Here is a 20117-nt window from a genome sequence, read left to right as displayed (position 1 = left end):
TGAAACTTGGGTCTTTTCTCAGTAGCATTTCTAACCCAGTCCAGGTCCATGAAGACACAAGAATTTCCATAAAAATATTACCCAGTATTTACTGGAAAAAGGGCAACTCTATAGGGAAGAACCCATGGGGTAATATTTTCAAAGCCAAATCTATCTTCTTCTCAGCCTCGTTTCCTGTGTGGGAGAAAGAAAATGATGAGGCAAGACTTTTTTTTTCTTCTTTTAATTTTGTTCAGCATTAAAGGAGGGAACTTCATAAACATTGATTGTCATTTACAGAAAACATTCAGAAATCATGTGTGCATTATCAGGGAATGCTAACAGTATTCAACTAATAATTTACAGGACATAAAATAAGGACAAAAACCTATTACATTCTAAAGTAATATAAAACTTTTTTTTAATTGTTAGGGAGTGCTGTTTTATTCTAGTATATTTATAATAAAAAAAAAAACTCAATGCTTACTTCCTAAATGACTCAGGCTGCAGTTTTACTCGCATACACAGAAATTAGGGCTTACATATTAAAGAAGGAGAGAGAGATCAGAAAATTGTAGATTTTAAAACTATATATGTCACCGGGTTTATTTGTAGTTTGCCTTTTGCCTCTACAGGCCAGTAATAATGCATGTAATAATGTAATTAAGCTCCAGAAAAATCAATGGCTATAGGAGGCATTATTCCTTAAAAAAAGAATAATTATTATGCTTTTCAGAGTGAATACTTTTATTTTACATATGTCTGGCAATGCAACCTGTGTGCATTGCCAACAGTGACGTGCATGCTAGTAAGAGACGCAAGCTGCACATTCTAGGTTCAGTGGTGTTTGGTAGGTGTGCACAGCCAAGCCCCAAGCAGCACATGGTTTCAACTGCTGGGGGACTCAGCACTGCTCTTCGCTTTACACGTGTGGGCTGGAGCTACGGTAAAAACATTAGATCTCTGAATACTGGAAGTATATGAAAATCATTTCTCTCAATCCTAAAAGCAAGGAAGTATTGTCAGGGATTTCAAAAATATTGGAAAGTCTCATTTAAATCTAAATATCTTTTTTTTATTATAAATTGATCATCATAAAATACTAGCCTTTTAAAGTTGTATTTGGGATGCAGGAAAAGCATCAGGTTCATCGGACTTGCTCCTGCCTGTGTTGTTACAGCTCATGACACTTCAATTTTCCTCCCTCTCAGTCTCTCCCCATCCCTCCCCCAGGTTCTTGACAACATTTATTTGGTAAAGGTCAGGTATGGCTTCAGCGGATGAGTGGTCTGACCTCAGGTTATTAATATGAAATAAACGTGTACAAAAATATTTTGTTCATCAGAAAGCAGAGTTTGTTTTCCTTAAGCTATTCCATGCAGAAAGGATATGGACAAAGCCATTTGCTACAAGGAAAGATGACTTACTCAGGCAACTTTTTTTTTTTTTTTAACTTTTTCATATTGTCTAGTTCAGATAGAGTTTGCAGGTCTTAGGCCAATCTTCAATACAAATTCTTTGGAGCAGATTTTAAATGACAGCCCTGTCCCTTTCTCAGCTGTCTTACAAAAAGTAACGTACACTTAACACCAATGACCCGTCAAGATGCTTAAACGTTTACAACCAGTTTCTGAGGAGTACGTAACACGCAGAAAGGAAGCAAGTACATATTTGCTTTTTGTTGGTTTTTTTTTCCCCTCTAAAAAAATTGTTACAAAGTCTTATGCTTAAACAGAGACATAGAAAAATCAGTGTATTCACTGTCTCTAGTTATTTACAGCAAAAATTACAGAGACAGCATACATCGTATTAGACCTTCCACAAGCATATATTAAAAGTAATTACATTTGAAAAAATATTTTTTTTTCCTCTACATTTCTACAATACATACTCAGTTTTCTGTAGGTGGAGTTTTCATTCCTGTGTGTGTGTTAATCAGATGAAGCAGACGGTACTGTGCTTGGAAGTGGGAACTGGTGTGTCTCAGACATACCTAATGTGTATCTGCATCTGGCCATGACCGAGGCAGGCGAATGCCCTTCATCAGCCACCATCCGGAGAGTATTGTTTATTATAAGGATCATGCTGCCCAGCAGGGATGCACATTCCCTGGGCTTTCCTCAACGGGGTTTATTCAATTCTAGTAACCTTGTGCTTTATTTTTGGCCATAAGAACAATCACTGAGCTGCTTTTTCTGATCCACTGGAGGTCGTGCTTACAGTCATGCAGGAGGCTAAGATTACTATGGCCAATTCAATTCGGAGGAATTTCAGCAGCTTAGGAAAAAAGTGCACGAACAGCCAACCCCCATCTGCTGCATAGGAATCCGTGGTCCCACACTTCAGACTACAATATTGTGACTATCGAATAAATTCTGTAGATACAAACTGAGGGGAAATTAAAACTTGGGGGTATTGAAGCCACACATTTGAAAAAACACACTGAGACTCAAAAGCATAAAAATCGTGCATTGGACTTTCAGAAAAAAGCAGCAAGAAATCTAATCATCTGGCTCTATGAAGCTGGAAGTTTGGTCAAAACAGAAGTGTCACAGAATTCATTATAAAATTAAATCATTTTCATTTTTAGACTGCCATTTTTTTCAACTGACCTCTTACCATATCCTCTAGTAGTGATACTCAAATATCAAAACCAAGTTGAGTATCAGAAGGGCAGGATCACCTACCCCTCACCCCTCCGATGCTAACATCATCCATCCAGAGTTGTATCTGGCCAGCATCTTCCAGCCAAACAGGCCCCTTGATTGTATTCTGCTTTAAACCAGGGACTGCAAGTGACCACCTTCTGCCCAGAGATTGGTCTGCACTAGACTCTGAATCAACTGACATTTAAAACTCAAGAGATTACATAAGATTTAGAAATCTTAGCAATCCCTCAGCTTCAGTTTTGAGTATTGAACGTTCCTTTTCAGTTAGGCATTTCTTTGCTAGTTTGCCACTGGACTGGTTCACTCATCTGCATCAACCCTCTGGATTTTTCAGACTTCTGAATTTTTCACCTTAGCTTTAAACGAATATGTGTCTCTGGTCCTGAGACAGTCCCTTACTATCAGTGCCAAATGGCTGTCATCTCTTGTCTAAAGACCCACATGGTTTCCCATATCAGGTTGCTGCTTGTACTAGTGGTTGGAAACAAAATCAAATGCCACTTCATCTAAAGCAGATGGTGGACTTTCCCTCTTTTTAATCTAGGGGGATTTGTGCAAAGTTACACTGCAGATGTACACTTTAAACTTATTGCTGTTCTACTGAATGGTGGTTCTGTCAGGGAATAGACATTCTTGCCTGAATTTACTGCCAATGTAATAACTTCATTGGAGACAAAAGTTTATGGAGAAAAAAAAAAAGAGCCTGGAAAAAGTGATTTCTTCTCATTTCCAACAGCAGCAGAATTTTTCCTTGCTTCTATAATAAATGGAAACAAAGGACATGGAACAAAACTGACATCATTTGCATCTGACTGATGTTTTTGAAAAAAGCTGGTAAGTTGTACCTTTTGGACACAAGAATTGCTTTTGCAGTCAGATCTGGTACACAGGGGACCTCAGAGGTGGGTGTGAGTTGACTATCTCAGTGCAAGGTTGTCTGCAGTTTAGCTCGACTACTGTGAAGCTGTGTGTTGAACAGGCACCTATGATAGGAATTGGTATGGATGTCCCCCTGGCACCTACTGTTAATATCCAGAATTCACTGTGATTTAGATCTCTTAGATTCTATCAAGGCCATCTCATTATCCAAGAGACCACTATATTCTCAGTTTTTATCTACTCAGTGGTCCTTTAGTCCAGAGCCCTGGAGACAGAATTAAAAAATGGGAAATCCAGAAATGGTTAGTTTGCCAAGTGTGTCTCCCACCTTCAGCTTTCAGTCTTTGGGGATAAAGGAGCTGCAGAAAAGAGAGGACCCCAGACCTGGACAAGAGGGGTAGATGTGAGATACTAAGCCAGATGTGGAACCCCTTATTATCCTATATTACCTCCAAAATTTGCCTGTCCTTTTATAGACCCCCCCCCAACTCCCTTGTCAGCTTCATCTAATGCCACTGAGGCCTCTTGCTCAGGGCTTTTTTAGGAAGCTTGGGTTCTTTGGGAGGTACACATTCTTATAAATGGGGCAGCTGGATCATTTGGCTCTTAGCAGATTTTAGAAAGTGAGACTAAGTTGTTTTTTACTTGTGAGCCACTTTTCAGCAAGTCCAAAGTTTAAAAGAGAATTCAGCTTTCAACATAAAGTTACTGCTGTTGGTCTGAAAGCCTTGTCAGAGCGGTTCTCACTGGCATATTTAATTTATGCCATTTATAGTTTGTTGTCATTTTCCTGTTTTTTTTTTTTCCCTCCTTCTTTTTTTTTTAAACTAAACATCCCTGAGTGGATAGAGTGCAACATCTGCATCAAGCAGTGATTGTCATTTACGAAGCATGAATGAAAACTACAGATCATGGGTCCTTTCTTGCAGTGCACATGTTGTCATGAATGTGTTGTGAACACTGGGGAGTCTTCCTGGGGAAGGAGCAAAAATTCTATGTGGTAAAGAAAGTTGTTCTTATCTCGAGATGTAGTCATAGGAGATGTTCAAAGGGCAGCTCTTAAAGGTGATTTTGTTACTACTGAAAACATGGCTTGGCTTTCTTTCATGGGACAGATTTGGCAACTGTGGTGAAAAAATGGAAATCTCTCTTCTCAACTGAAGGGGGCTGAGTGTGTACTGGTTTCCACTGTTTTGTTCTGGGTTTAGGTGCTAGCTGTTTCCTGTCCCCTCGCTTCAAAAGGTTCATGCCATCTCAGTGAAATGCCTGCACTAGTGGAAACAACACAAATTCAAATTCATTACCTCTTGAGGCAGATGTGAGGACAATCTTTTTCCTACATCACCCATGGGACAAGGAAGGAAAAATTCTCAGCCACTTCATCAATTGAGCCAATTTAAATCCTCTAAGGTAAATTGGAGGAAACAAATGGTTCCCTTTGCAACTGAGCTGGAATTACAGGCTGACAATGGGAAACACTAGGCCAACAGAACAATGAAAACAAAGTTTGACATAAGTTCAAAGCTCAAAGGGAAACACCAAGTAGACACATTAAGCATCGCCTATCACAAGCCAATCATAAAACATACATTGCATTTGGAAATGGCTTCGTTTAATTGAGTGCCTTCCATTACCCTGTTTTCCTAGCAATCAGTAAAGTAATCTTTCCATTAGAAGGAAATATGACTCTTGGAATTAATTCTTTATACAAAGAGCTAACAGGAGTGACATTTACACCAAAAAGAATTGAGTCCCTGTAGCAGCATAATAAGCAGTCTACAGCTGTCTTCCTAGACACTGAAGGTAATTTGGTTCAATGTAGTTAAATTAATTGAATATAACAGTAGTTGAGAAAGAGATTCATTATTTTAAAGCCTTTTTTGTTTATCCCCAATGGTTTGGAATTCATCAATCATGAGATGCGAAGACTGTTTTCTAAAAGAAAAGGCAAACATTACTGTTTGATCATCAATGTGCAGTTCTGTAGCATCATGGCAATCTAACCATCTAACTTCAGGACAGTGTAAGAGATTAAAAAAGATCAAACTGTCCACTACTGGCAACTTAATAAATCAGGTATGCATTTGTGCGTGCATGTATATTAGACAAGGAGAAAAGGGCAAGTCCTCATGAGTTGATGGCCAGGCTATGCTTAGAGGAGGTCATAGTTTTCATTGTTATACACAAAGCTCTTCTCTAGCTCCCTTTAAAGAAATCTTATTTTGGATTAGCTAAGACCAAAGGCATCAGGCCTCTAGACCACAGGCAGAACAAACTCCTTGCGATTCATGCTCCTCTGGTGATCACTCAGATTGGAGAGCAGGACTTGTACTAGGAAGTCACAACTGTCCAATCCTCACCTCACCTCTTGCATTCTCTCGACTGTTGAAAGTTACTAAAGAAGCCCAGGAAAGATGGATGATGCAATTTCAAACTGCACAGGAAATAGTTTTGGCTTTGGGGTTCTTAATTCTGTAGAATAACCTAGATCTTTTATGTTAATCTATCAAGCTTTTGCCATATTTTTATAATACAGTATTTTGGAGTTGAAAAAATTGAGGCCTCAGACTAGAAGGACATTAAAAAGTACTGCCTCCCCTTTTATTGCTGCTTTTTCTAACAGACTTATTAAGAAGAAGGAATACAAAGAGCTACTTCTTTACTTCGTATATTCTTTTTCTGTCTTTTCTTTGCAAAAAATAAATGGTTAGAGAGAAAATTTTTACATAAAAATGGCATTAGGACCCTGACACTCTTACTCTAATTAGAAAAAATTGCTGGTGGTCATAATCTACAGACTGTATTCCTCTGTTGAAGACACAATAAGCACCAAAATCAAGTTTCTTTCACAACTTGAAATCCAAAGAAAAAAGTATTTTATGTGTCCTGGTGAAAAATAGGAAATATCTGTTGTTTGGTCAAAAAAGCCCTGGACTCCACAATGTTATCTGTGGCCTAATTCTTAAAACAGGAAAATGGCTCCAAAAACTTACTTTTTCTCCAAAATGTACCATCTTGACAAGGCTTTGATGTCATTGATCAAAATAAGAGTTTTTATACAGATGCCATGCATGATGTTTTATTCCTTTGTAGACTTATTTCTGAATCGGTACCATTCTGCTATTGACTGTAGATGAAAACTCTGGCTGGGAAAACAAAATCCTGATTGTCTAACATAAAGGTAACATACAAGACAGAAGGTTAAATAACATAAGAGAGCCTGACTGAACCTCCTTTGCTAGTAGGTATGTTATTTTAAGCTGCAGTGCATGTGCATGTATAAGTAATATATATAATATTCTCAGATATTATATACTTATTACATACACGCACGGCGCTTTCCAAGACAGCTACAAATTTACACATGCATCAACTATCTAAAAACATAGAAATAGGTAAGCCTATTAAGTGGAATTTTCTTAAATTATATTTGAACAATCAACAGGAAAAGTAATCATGTAAAGTACTGCTCTGTTCTCATATATATCTACAATAAAATTCTATAAACAGTTGTCTCCCAAAACATACCTGAATAAAATTAAAAAAAAAGATAACACCCAGTGTCCTATATTTGTATATTTATGGTCATTTCAAAAACAAACAAATAAAAGAGCCCCACTCAGGTGCATATTTACATTCTTCAAACTGTAGCGGTGAAAAATAATTCTATTAAGTGCAGGACATTCCTAATGTTGCAGTAGTGACATTTTCCTTAAGTCTTCATGAACACATTGCTTTTGTCTTAATGGTGATGCATTCCATGACTATGAGACAGTTCTCGCGTCGCCTTCATTTGCAGACGGTGGCACAGTCAGGATTAAAGAGCTCCTTGTATAATGGAGGAAAGAGTGTATTCACTATGTCTGGATGCGATTGCTTAAATACCTGCAGCTTCTCCCCGTGCAAGTTGCAAACTGCCGTGATGGTTGGAATCTTGGCTATTAACTGCAGAGTGGAGAGACAGGGAAGGAGACAAAGGGGTAAGCTCATTAGTGCTCTGTCTTCTGAATCAGTGTCCTTCCTGGCCTCAAATAAAGGGAACTGGCTTTGGAAAAAGATGTTCAAAAAGAAAGCAAGCTCACTTTCAGCTTCTCCTTTAGACCAGAACAAAACAAAACAAAACACCTCCCTTCCCCACTCTCTAAAGAGAAAAATAAAGAAAGCGGGAGCAAGCTTCCTAGCTCATTGCTCTTACTTAAAGTATGGATGGGAGGGAGTTAAATTTAATCATTAGGCGAGAGTGCTCTCTCTGCAGGCTGACTGAGTTGGAACCCTGGTTCCAAAATAGCTAAATGGCCATGTGGCTGTGACAAATGCTTTGTCTCTGTTTTCTCATTTGTAAAATGGGCTCAGTTGTCACACCTGCCTCATTGAGTTGTACAAACTGAATAAACAATTTGTATGAAAGTATTAAGAATACTATAGGCATGAAACACAATTGTTAGTTAATGTTATTATCTATTATTTCTCATAGATTTTTATGATGTGAATGCTAGATTTTTAGTTTTGGAAGGTGAAAGTTTTAGGAAGATGTAACCTGAATCAGTGAGGTGTAATTCACAATGATCTGGGCCACTTTGCTGTCAAAGTCACTAGCCTGCAGCTATCTCTCTAATCCTTTCCCACTGAAATGCATAAAATTAAACCTAGGTTTAATCAGGGGAGAATTTGGGAGGTCACTGGAACTCATCTTCCTTAGGGAGGTGTTTTAAAAACTCTTGGGAGAATATCAATTTTTAATTGTTAGGTTTTGATACATAAGTATCACATAGGATGTATTTTTTTTATTTTAAATACCCAGGCATTGTTTTATAATATTTTAAAATGTCCACAGTTTGCTAAATGCTACATACACAGGTCTTAGGAGATGAACAATTCTAGCTTTTAATGTACTAGTGATTTTGCAACACTTAGAATCCAACATTTTGTGTCAAAATTGCTTAAAACCCAGTGTTATTATGATCAAATTACTGTGGGAATAAGAAATATTCTCATATAGATAATTATTTTACAAAAGATAAGCTTGATAATTCATATGACTGACCAAAGGTACGCTTGAAAGTGATAATAAAATTAAATAAAACCCATCCAATCACCAATTAGGCTCACTGTGCTCCCTATTCTATTCAATAATAAGAAACCATTTCAGCCTTTGAAGTAAAGGAGGAAATAGATAATTAGTTACTTTGTGGCTTTACAAAATCAGAAATTTCCACTCTCTCATTAACTTTCCTTTTAACAACTAATGACTATATAACCATAGTATGAGCCATTTAAAAATAGCATTGAGATTAGAGCTGTTGACATATTCACTAAAGGGATCTAGAACACATAAAGAAGTTTGGGGTGTAAATTTTCCATTCCCACTACTATTTAATGATAGGGATAAAAATGAAAAAAAAAATCTTTGTCTATAAAATGGATGTTAAATTTCAGACAGAGAATCAAGACTTTCCAACACTATGAGTTATTTAAAGTGGCAGCAGACAATCCTATTAGATACCAGAACTCATAAAACAGAGCTGTTGTTGCTTATAATCTTTGTGGGAAGGCAGATGAATAATGTTACCACCCAGTCAAAAGCAGACTGAAGAACTGGTGAGTGCCATGCCGGAATGGTGCGAGGGGAAGTGGTAGACAATAGGCTGCTGACTTCTTCAAGCTAGGCACTTCTGAGCAAGTGCCATTGAAGCTGGGCTCTGAAGAAAGAGGGAGAGCTAACCAGGTGCTGGGGCTGGGGCATATAATATGTTCCCCCTCAAGATGGCGGAGGGATCAAGATGTGTTCACCTTCTCCTACAAACATATCAAAAAAAGAAATCTACGTGTAGAACAATGTGCATAGAACATCTACTAAACGCTGGCAGAAGACCTTAAACCACCAAACAGCGCAAGAAACCCTCAACATAACTGGGCAGAAAAAAAAGAGAAAGGAATCAGGACAGGACTAGCCCTCCTGAGAGGAAGCCATGAAAGAGGAAAGGAACCCACACCTTGGGAAGCCACCTAACGGATGGGGAGATCAGCTGAGACAATGGGACCTCAAAGCTTCAGAGAAAAATGCAGCAGATGGTCTGAGGAGGGCAAGGCAGAGACAGAGCCGCACAAACCATTGGTACCACCTCCTAGGACATCGCAGCCTGAGACACTGAGGTGGGGGCTGGACACTGAGACTCACACTCTGGAGGTCAGTTCCAGGGAGAGGACTAGGGCTGCTGTGTGGAGACAGCCTGAGGGGATAGGGAGTTGTGCACCAAGGGCTGCAGAGTGGAGCACCTCAGCCAAGGGAAACCGGGAGGAGGTCTGGACCCTCAGGAGATGAAAGGCTCCATTGTTGGGGAGGGCAAGAGAAGGAAAGATAGACTGCCTTAGGAATGTCTTTCTCAGCATACTCATGGACTCTTGGAGGGTAGGGCCACGGGTGGCAAGATGCGTCTTGTGCAGGCTACGGGCAACAGGCCCCTCTTGCATGGCCTACAAGTGGTGGCACCTCCTGTGTGGGCTAAACACTACAGCGCACCTCTTGCATGGTCTGCAGGTGGTAGGAGCAAACTCAGTCATCTCAAACTCCAGAGGTAGTCATGGCTCACCACCACTAAGGGACTGGGAACAGGAACCACGTATGGCTTCAGTCATCTCAGAGGTCAGCACAGAAGAGGGCACTGCACCTAAGCACAACTCATTATTGCTCTCACTACCCCAGGAACTCACACGTCCTGCTGCTGCCACTGCCAAATGCTCTGTGTACTGCATATACCTGGCTGGCAGTCACTGCCACTTCCCATGTCCTTGCAACTAGGATCAGCCTGCACCACCTTCCATGGATTCTTGCCACCGTCAAGGGCCCAGCAACCAGGCACTGGCTACTAGCCCTGTCCATTGCCTCCATCTCCCTGGAAGCATGCGCAGCATCCTAAAAATAAGTAGTAAACCTGCACACAATACCCAGGGGCCCTCATGCATATAAATAGTCCTCTAAGAATAAAATAGTTGTTTTTCTCTAAAATCACAGAATAAGAAAAATATAAACAAAATGAAGAAACTCAGAAACCATTCCTAGTTAAAAGAATGGGAGAATTCACCTGAAGGAACAAACAATCAAACAGACCTCTGCAATCTAAGACACCAAGTTCAAAAAGGAGAGAGTGAAAATACTGAAGGAATTATTAAGAGAGAATATGAAGGAATTAAGAGTGGATATGAACAGTAATGCAGATTATTTTTTGGCTTTTTAGGGCCGCACCCACAGCGTATCTAAGTTCTCAGGCTAGGGGTTGAATTGTAGCTGCTGTTGCTGACCTACAGCACAGCTGCAGCAACATGGCATCTGAGCCATGTCTGCAACCCACACCACAGCTCATGGCAACCACTGGATGATCCTTAACCCACTGTGTGAGACCAGGGATTGAACCCATGTCCTCATGGATACTAGTTGTATTTGTTACTGCTTAGCCATGACGGGAACTCCAAGAATATCATTTAAAGTAGAAGGAGAAATAAAGAATTTCTCCAACAAACAAAAACTAAAAGAGAATTGAAATACTGAACCCACTCTAAGAAATACCAAAAGGGCTCCTCTAAATAAAAAAGTAAAGAAGAAATAGATGGAAGAAGTCACAATTGGAAAGCAATCACTTAAATAAGCCAGTATACAGATCTAAAAGGAAAAAAAAAAAAGCCTATTGCAAAAGCAGTGATAAACACAAGGAACAGCAAAAAGATAAACATGAAGATATAAAAAAAGGACATCAAAATAATAAAATGTGGGGAAGGAAAATAAGAAAGATCTAGACTTTTTTTTGGAATGTATTTGAGCCTGTATGACTATAAGGCTAAATAGCAAGCATATATAGGAAGGGATTTACATACTTGAAAAACAGGGCAACCACAAATAAAAACCAAAAAATACATTCAAAGGAACTAAAAAGAAGAGGACACAAGCATAAAATAAAAGGAAATCATCCAATAACAACAACAAAAAGAAAAAAAAAGAAAAAAAACAAAGGAGTAATGTAGAATCAACTGAAAAACAAGTTTTAAAATGGCAATAAATACATATTTATCAATAATTACTTTAAATGCCAATGGGATGAATGCTCCAGTCAAAAGCTATAGAGTAGCAGACTGGATAAAAAGAACAGGAGCCTACAATATGCTGCCAACAAGAGACTCACCTTAGAGCAAAGGACACATATAAATTGAAAGTGAGGGGATAGAAAAAGATATTTCATGTGAATGGAAAAGATAGGAAGGAGTTCGCATTGTGGCTCAGTGAAATGAACCCAACTAGGATCCATTAAGATGCGGGTTTGATCCCTGGCCCTGCTCAATGGGTTAAGGATCTGGTGTTGCCATGAGGTGTGGTGTAGGTTGGAGATGTACCACACCACATTAGGATTGCTGTGGCTGTGGCGTAGGCCAGCAGCTACAGCTCTGATTTGACCCTTAGCCTGGGAACTTCCCTAGGCCATGGGTGTAACTTAAAAAAAAAAAAATAGAGAGGAAGCAGGAGTTGCAATACTCACATCACACAAAATAGACTTTAAAATGAAGGCCATAAATAAAAGACAAAGAAGGACACTTTTTAATGATAAAAGGATCGGTTCAAGAAGAGGATATTACACTTGTCAAGATATATGCCCCTAATATAGGAGCACCCAAGACATACAACAAATATTAACAGACATAAGAGAAGAAATTGATGGAAAACAATAATAGTAGGAGGCTTTAACAACCCACTCACATCAATAGACAGATCTTCTAAGTGGAAAATTAATAAGGCAAAAGTGATTCTAAATGACACAATAGTAAAGTTAGACTTAATTGATATTTTTCAGGAAATTACATCCAAAAAATCAGAATATACCTTCTTTTCAAGTGCACATGAGACATTCTTAAGGACTGACTACATACTGGGACTCAAAACTAAACTTAACACATTTAAGAATACAGAAATTATTTCAAGTGTCTTCTCTGACCACAGTGGCATGATGTTAGAAATCAATCCAAGGAAAAGAAATGAGAAAAAAACTGACTACATGGAGACTAAACAACATGCTGCTAAAAAATCAATGGGTCAATGAGGAAATCAAAAGGGAAATTAAAAATTACCATGCAACAAATGATAATGAAAATACAACCATTCAAAATCTATGGGATGCACAAAAGCAGTGCTTAGAGGAAAGTTCAGAGCAATACTGGCTTTCCTCAGAAAAGAAGAAAAATCTCAAATCAACAACTTAACCTACCACCTAAAAAAATTAGAAAAAGAACACAAAAAACCTTAAGTTAGCAGAAGGAAGGAAATCATAAAGATCAATAAAATAGAGACTCAAAAAACAACAAAAAAATCAGTAAAATCAAGAGCTGGTTCCTTGAAAAGGTAAACAAAATTGACAAACCTCTGGGCAGACTCACCAAGAAGAGGAGAGAAAGAACTCAAATAAACAAATAAGAAATGAAAACGGAGAAATCTCAAAAGATACTGCAGAAATACAAAAACCGTAAGAGAATGCCATGAACAATTATACGCCAACAAATTTGACAACCTAAAAGAAATGGACAACTTTCTAAATACATACAGCCTGCCAAACTGAATCAAGAAGTAATAGATGGATCAAATGAACAGACGGATCACTAGAAATGAAACTGAATATGTAATAAAAACACTCCCTACAAACAAAAGTCCAGGACCAGATGGCTTCACAGGCAAATTCTATCAAATATACAAAGAAGAACTTGTACTGATTCTTCTTAAAGCTTTCTAAAAGGTTGAAGAAGGAACACTCCTAAAGACATCCTATGAAGCCACCCTAGTACCCAAACCAGAAAAGGATACTATCCAAAAAAATTATAGGCCAGTATCTTTGATGAATATAGACAAAAAAAATTCTCAGCAAAATTTTAGCCAACTAAATCCAGCAATATGTAAAAAAGATCACACACCACGACCAAGTGGGATTCATCCCAAGTTTACAAGGATGGTTCAACATATGCAAATCTATCAGTGTCATACACCACATTAACAAAAGAAAAGTCAAAAACCATATAATTGTCTCTATAGATGCAGAAAAAGCATTTGACAAAATCCAACATCCATTCATGTTAAAAACTGTTACCAAAGTGGGTATAGAGGGAACATACCATAATATAATAAAAGCCATTTATGACAAACCCACAGTCAGTATAACACTCAACAGAGGAAAGCTGAAAGCCTTCCCGTTAAAATCTGGAACAAGACAAGTATGCCCCCTCACACCCTTTTATTCAATATAGTATTGGAAATCCTAGCCACAGTAATCAGACAAACAAAAGAAATAAAATGTATCTAAATTGGAAGAGAAGAGGTAAAATTGTCACTCTATGCAGGTGACATGACACTATATATAGTTTCCACTAGAACTACTGGAACTGATCAATGAATTCATCAAACTAAGGAGGATAAAAGATTAACATTCAGAAATCTGTTGCATTTCTGTATACTAAAGTGAAATATTAGAAAAGGAATATAAAAATACAATTCCTTTTGAAATCACATCCCCCAAAATTAAATACCTAGGAATAAACCTGAGCAAGGATGTGAAAGACTTATATGCCAAGAACTATAAAACATTAATCAAGGAAATTAAAGAGGGTTAAAAGAAATGGAGAGATATTCCATGTTTCTGGATTGGAAGAATTAATATTGTTAAAATGGCCATACTACCCAAAGCAATCTACAGATTTCAATGCAATCCCTATCAAATTACCCATGATTATTTTTCACAGAAAAATAGGACAAATAATCCATAAATTTATATGGAACCATAAAAGACCAGAATTGCCAAAACAATCCTGAGAAATAAAAACCAAGCAAGAGGCATAACTCCTACAGACTTGAGACAATATTATAAAGCTACAGTAATCAAGACAGTGTGGTACTGGTACCAAAACAGACATACAGACCAATGGAACAGAATAGAGAACCCAGAAATAAACACAGACACCTATGGTCAATTTATCTTTGACAAAGGAGGCAAGACTATAAAATGGGAAAAAGATAGTATTTTCAGCAAGTGGTTCTGGAAAATTGGACAGCTGCATGAAACTAGAACATACCCTCACACCATGCACGAAAATAAATTCAAAATGGCTTACAGACTTAAACATAAGACACCATCAAACTCCTAGAAAAGAACATAGGCAAAACATTCTCTGACATCAACTGTACAAATGTTTTCTTAGGTCAGTCTCCCAAAGCAATAGAAATAAAAACAAAAATAAAGCAATGGGAGCTAATCAAATTTACAAAGTTTTGCACAGCAAAGGAAACCATGAAAGAAAAAAAGAGTGTACAGAATGGGGAAAATAGTTCCAGATGATGCAACTGATAAGGGCTTAATCTCTAAAATATACAAACAACTTCTACATCTCAACATCAAAAAAAAAAAAAAAAAAAGTGGAAATATGGGCAGAAGACCTGAAGACCTGAATAGATATTTCTCTATGGATGGCCAAAAGGCACATGACAAAAATGCTCAACATTACTGGTTATTAGAGAAACGTAAATCAAAACTATAATGAGGTACCACTTCATAATGGTCAGAATGGCTATCATTAATAAGTCTACAAAGAGCAAATGCAGGAAAGGGTGTGGAGAAAAGGGAACCCTCCTTCACTGTTGGTGGGAATGTAAATTGGGGGTACAATCACTATGGAAAACAGTATGGAGCTTCCTCAGAAAACTAATACCATATGATCCAGCAATCCCATTCCTGGGCATATATCTGGATACAACTACAATTCAAAAAGATACACACACACAAATGTTCCTTGCAGCACTATTCACAGTAGCCAAGACATGGAATCAACCTAAATGCCCATTGACAGAGGAACAGATTAAGAAGATATGGTTCATATACACAATGGAATACTATTCAGCCATATAAAAGAACAAAATAATGTCATTTGCAGCAACATGGATGCAACTACTAACCATGCTCAGTGAAGTAAGTAATAAAGAGAAAGATAAATACCATATGATATCATTTATGTGTAGAATCTAAAATATGGCACAAATGAATCTACCTACGAAACAGAAACAGACTCAGCCATAGAGAAGAGACTTGTGGTTGCCAACAGGGAAGGAACAGCGAGTGACTGGGATTAACTAAGAGTTTGGAGTTAGTAGATACAAACTATTACATTTTATAATAGTTAGAATAGATGATCAATGAGGTCCTACTGTATAGGACCTTGGGTATAGCATGTGTCCAATCTCTTGGGATAGAACATGATGGAAGGTATTTGAGAGAAAGAATGTATATGTATGTATGACTGGGTCGCTGTCGCTGTACAGCAGAAATTGGCACAACCTTGTAAATCAACTACACTTAAGAAAAAAATACCATAAAAAATATCCGCCAAACCTCTCTTCTTATTATAGACCACTAGTCCAATGGACAGCCCCTAGAATTTCTGGGTGTTGAACTTATATTGCACACCAGCAAAAATACAGCCTCACAGAAATTTCTCAAGGGTCAAAAACATGTGTTATTTGCCTTTCTCTCCTTTGCATCTGGTACACAGTACATACTTGCTATAAATGTAGCTTGAAGTAAACAACTATTACATTATAAAGCTATGTTTCTTGAGTATGGATGTGGAATTAAAAATGTAGATGATCTGTTGAACTATTTTTTGTAATTCTGCCTCTTCCTGCATTATTTTACAGTGTATATACATGTGAAGAAGACTGAGCAGGGCTTCTGGGGTATCCAGTTCTACTTAGGCAGTGGTTACACAGGTATGTTAACTTTGTGATGGTGATTGAGCTAAACACTTAGGATTTAAGAACTTTTAGCATGTATATTGTAATTTAAGAAACTGTAGAAAATTTAAAGTATAAAAGAAATTCCTAACTAAACAGAAAGGGGAAAGGGGAGGCTCAGACCACAAGGCCACATTATGTGGGTGGAGGCTCCTTAAGTGGACAGATTAAGTTGTTCAAGATTAAACTGATGAATCCCTAGGCCCACCTACTAGGGATTCTCATATGATACCTAGTGTCTTGCATGAAGAATAAACTAATCTATAACAAATGAGGCAGGAACATACAGTGGAGAAATGACAGTCTCTTCAATAAATGGTGCTGGGAAAAATGGACAACCGCATGTAACAGAATGAAATTAGAATATTTCCTAACACCATACACAAAAATAAACTCAACATGGATTAAAGACCTAAATGAAAGGCCAGATACTATAAAACTCCTAGAGGAAAACATAAACAGAATGCTCTTTGACATAAATCACAGCAACATCTTGTTCGACCCATCTCCTAGAGTAAAGACAATGAAGACACAAATAAACCAATGGGACCTACTCAAACTCAAAAGCTTCTGTACAGCAAAGGAAACCATTAAAAAATGAAAAGACAATCCACAGAATGGGAGAACATTTTTGCAAATGATTCAACTGACAAAAGCTTAATCTCTAAAATATACAAACAACTCATGCAACTCAAGAACAAAAATAACCCAATAGAAAAATGGGCAAGAGACCTAAATAGACATTTCTTCAAAGAGGACTATGGATGGCCAGCAGGCACATGAGAAAATGTTCAACATTGCTAATTATTGGAGAAATGCAAATCAAAACAACAATGCAAATTAACAACAACAACCAGTTAGAGTGGCCATCATTAACAAGTCAACAAACAACAAATGCTGGAGAGGATGTGGAAAAAAGGGAACCCTCCTACACTGTTGGTGGGAATGTAAATTGGTCCAGCCACTGTGGAAAACAGTATGGAAGTACCACAGAAAACTAAATATAGGACTATAATATGACCCAGCCATCCCACTCCAGGGCATATATCCGGACAAAACTTTCATTGAAAAAGACACACACACCCAAATGTTCATTGCAGCACTATTCACAATAGCCAAGACATGGAAACAACCTAAATGAATACTGAAAGAGTAATGGATTCAGAAAATGTTATACATATATTCAACAGAATACTACTCAGCCATAAAAAGATCAAAATAATGCCATTTGCAGCAGCATCTATACAACTAGAGACTCTCATACTGAGTGAAGTTGGAAAGAAAAAGACAAATACCACATGACATCACTTATATCTGTAATCTAACTTACAGCACAAATGAACCTATGTATAGAAAAGAAACAAACTCATGGACATGGAGAACAGACTTGTGTTTACCAGGGGAGATGCAGAGGGAGTGGGATGGATTGGGAGTTGGGGGTTGGTAGATGTAAACTTTTGCATTTGGAGTGGATGGCTAGTGGGATTCTGCTGTATAGCACAGGGAACTATATCCAATTACTTGTAATAGATCAGGATGGAGGATAATGTGAGAAAAAGAATGTATATATATATGTATAAGTGGGTCAATTTGCTATATAGCATAAACTGGCAGAACATTGAAAATCAACTATAATAAAAATAGATAAATAAATAGAAAGGCATTCTATGTTTATAGATCAGAAGACTTAATATTATCAAGATGGAATTCTCCTTAATTTGATCTCCTCATTAAATACATTTCCTACTAGAATTCTAACCTACTTCTTTGCATAAATTGACAATTTGATGATTAAATGCGTATGGAAGTGCAAATGATCTAGAACAGCCATAGCAAACTTTTAAAAAATGGATATTTTATATGTTAATTATATATCAATAAACCTTTTTTTCTTTCTTTTTTTTTTTGGCTTTTTAGGGCCATACCCACAACATATGGAGGTTCCCAGGCTAGGGTAAAATCAGAGCTGCAGACACTGGCCTATGCCACAGCCACAGCAATGCCAGATCCTTAACCCACTGAGCAAGGTTGGGGATCAAACCTGCATCCTCATGGATCCTAGTTGGGTTCATTAATGGCTGAGCTACAAAGGGAACTCCTCAATAAACCTTTTTTTAAAAAAAAATATTTTAAAAAACAATAAGCAGGCTTTAGGCATAAACATCCCATTGTTAATCATGTTAGCATGATGTAGTCTACTTTGATCTCACTGAGAAAGCAATGAAAACTTATGTAAATGACCCTTTGCAGTTTTCACTGATCTCTGCATCTATGAGTCAACATAGCTCTCCCCCAACCCCAATCTGTACTATAATAGCACTACTAAAGTGAGAGTGACTGGGACTGATTTCTTTCAGGCAAAATTTCAATGATTAACATGTAAAATAGGGCTATGTAAGCCTCCCATCTTTTAAGCTTTTATTTAATAACTTGGTACTGTTATAATAGGAAGACAAATCCCTCTCTGTGATGATACAGTTTTGTTACTGTTATGCCAGAGGTGGAAAGCTGGCTGGACATGCTGACCCCTGAATGCAGGCTTTATAAACAGTGCAGCTTTGGGACTAAATATCACTCTCAATTTGGTTACTATAGTGAAAAGAATACTTATTGGAATCTGCAAGACTTGCAGAAACCCCTCTATTTATTCACTATTGCAATGGCAGAGCATCTAAAGAGTCCTTAAAGCTATTGCATGGGACTGAGCATTGCAAGTCAAAAGAAGATGTGAGGAGCAGATTTCATTTTTCTTTTAGAGTCAAAGAATATTACACTGAAGGGACCTTAACTACTTTCCAGTCCAACCTCATTTCAAAGACAAAAAAAGTGAAGCCCAGAGAACAGATGGGCTCTCTCCTATAGTCATATGGGGCTTAAAATTATATATACGTATATACATATATATGTATTTTTTTCCATGAGCTTTAGTGAAAGTGACCAGTCTTATCTTGTTTTCTGGCTTCTCAAATCCTGAATCCTGCCAAATCCAACTATTACTCATAGCCTGAATATACCTTACACTTTCTTACCTCTATATCATTGTCCCCATCACTTGGAATGCTATATCCCGCCTCCCTAAAATCCCACCTTCCATCTTTTGAAAATAATATTCATTCATCAGTGGTTAGCTCAAATATATCCCTGCCAAAACAAAATTTCCTCTGCCCACAATACCAAATACAGCATTTATATACTGTTTGTTAAGAACCATGCAGCTTGCTTATATTTGATCTCATTTAGTCTTCCTAATAACCATATGACATTGATACTGCCTTTAGTCACATGTTATAAATGAGAAAACTGAGGCACAGAGAGGTTAATTGTTCAGGTGACTAAGCTAGAGAGTTGTTCTAATGGTATATTATACTATCATTATGGTTATGAGAGGAAACTAGGTTTTAATAGGATCTTTTATCCCAAATAAAATAACAGACTGATTAATATATAGGGGTTAAGACCTTCTGGTTAATGGATAAGAATTCCTAAATTTCAAACCTTTCCTAGGCTCAAGTTTGGTTAAAAGTATAAGGAAGTGCTACCTGAACTTTAATTTCAGGAAGTGGGCCTGCAGAAAGTATGTTGGAGACTTTTTTTTTCAGGATGAAATTTAATGACTATGTCTGAACCCAGCACCTTACCCTCACCTGAAGTCTGCTACGTCTTTTTAGGGTCAAATTGGTCAGCAGTATAAATTGTCTTTGCATATCACAGAGAAAGCAGGTCCATCCCACTTATTGGGAGTATAACCTGAACCCCTGGACTTGAATACAACATTTGGGTAT

General features: G+C 37.6%; 1 protein-coding gene across 3 annotated transcripts in view; it reads right to left on the bottom strand.

The window, feature by feature from the left end:
• The window catches only part of RORB (RAR related orphan receptor B), a 202835-nt gene continuing 182925 nt past the window's right edge, over positions 208-20117 (bottom strand). For all 3 annotated transcript variants that reach the window (XM_021064932.1, XM_021064949.1, XM_021064942.1), the window contains one exon: positions 208-7472. In XM_021064932.1, coding sequence (XP_020920591.1) covers positions 7317-7472 — 156 coding nt within the window. In that variant the 3' untranslated portion in view covers positions 208-7316. The remainder of the gene's footprint in view (positions 7473-20117) is intronic.

The sequence above is a fragment of the Sus scrofa genome, chromosome 1, assembly GCF_000003025.6.
Source record: "Sus scrofa isolate TJ Tabasco breed Duroc chromosome 1, Sscrofa11.1, whole genome shotgun sequence".
NCBI lineage: Eukaryota > Metazoa > Chordata > Mammalia > Artiodactyla > Suidae > Sus > Sus scrofa.
The sequence above is the reverse complement of the archived record's forward strand: the minus strand, read 5'-3'. Positions and strand labels throughout refer to the sequence as shown.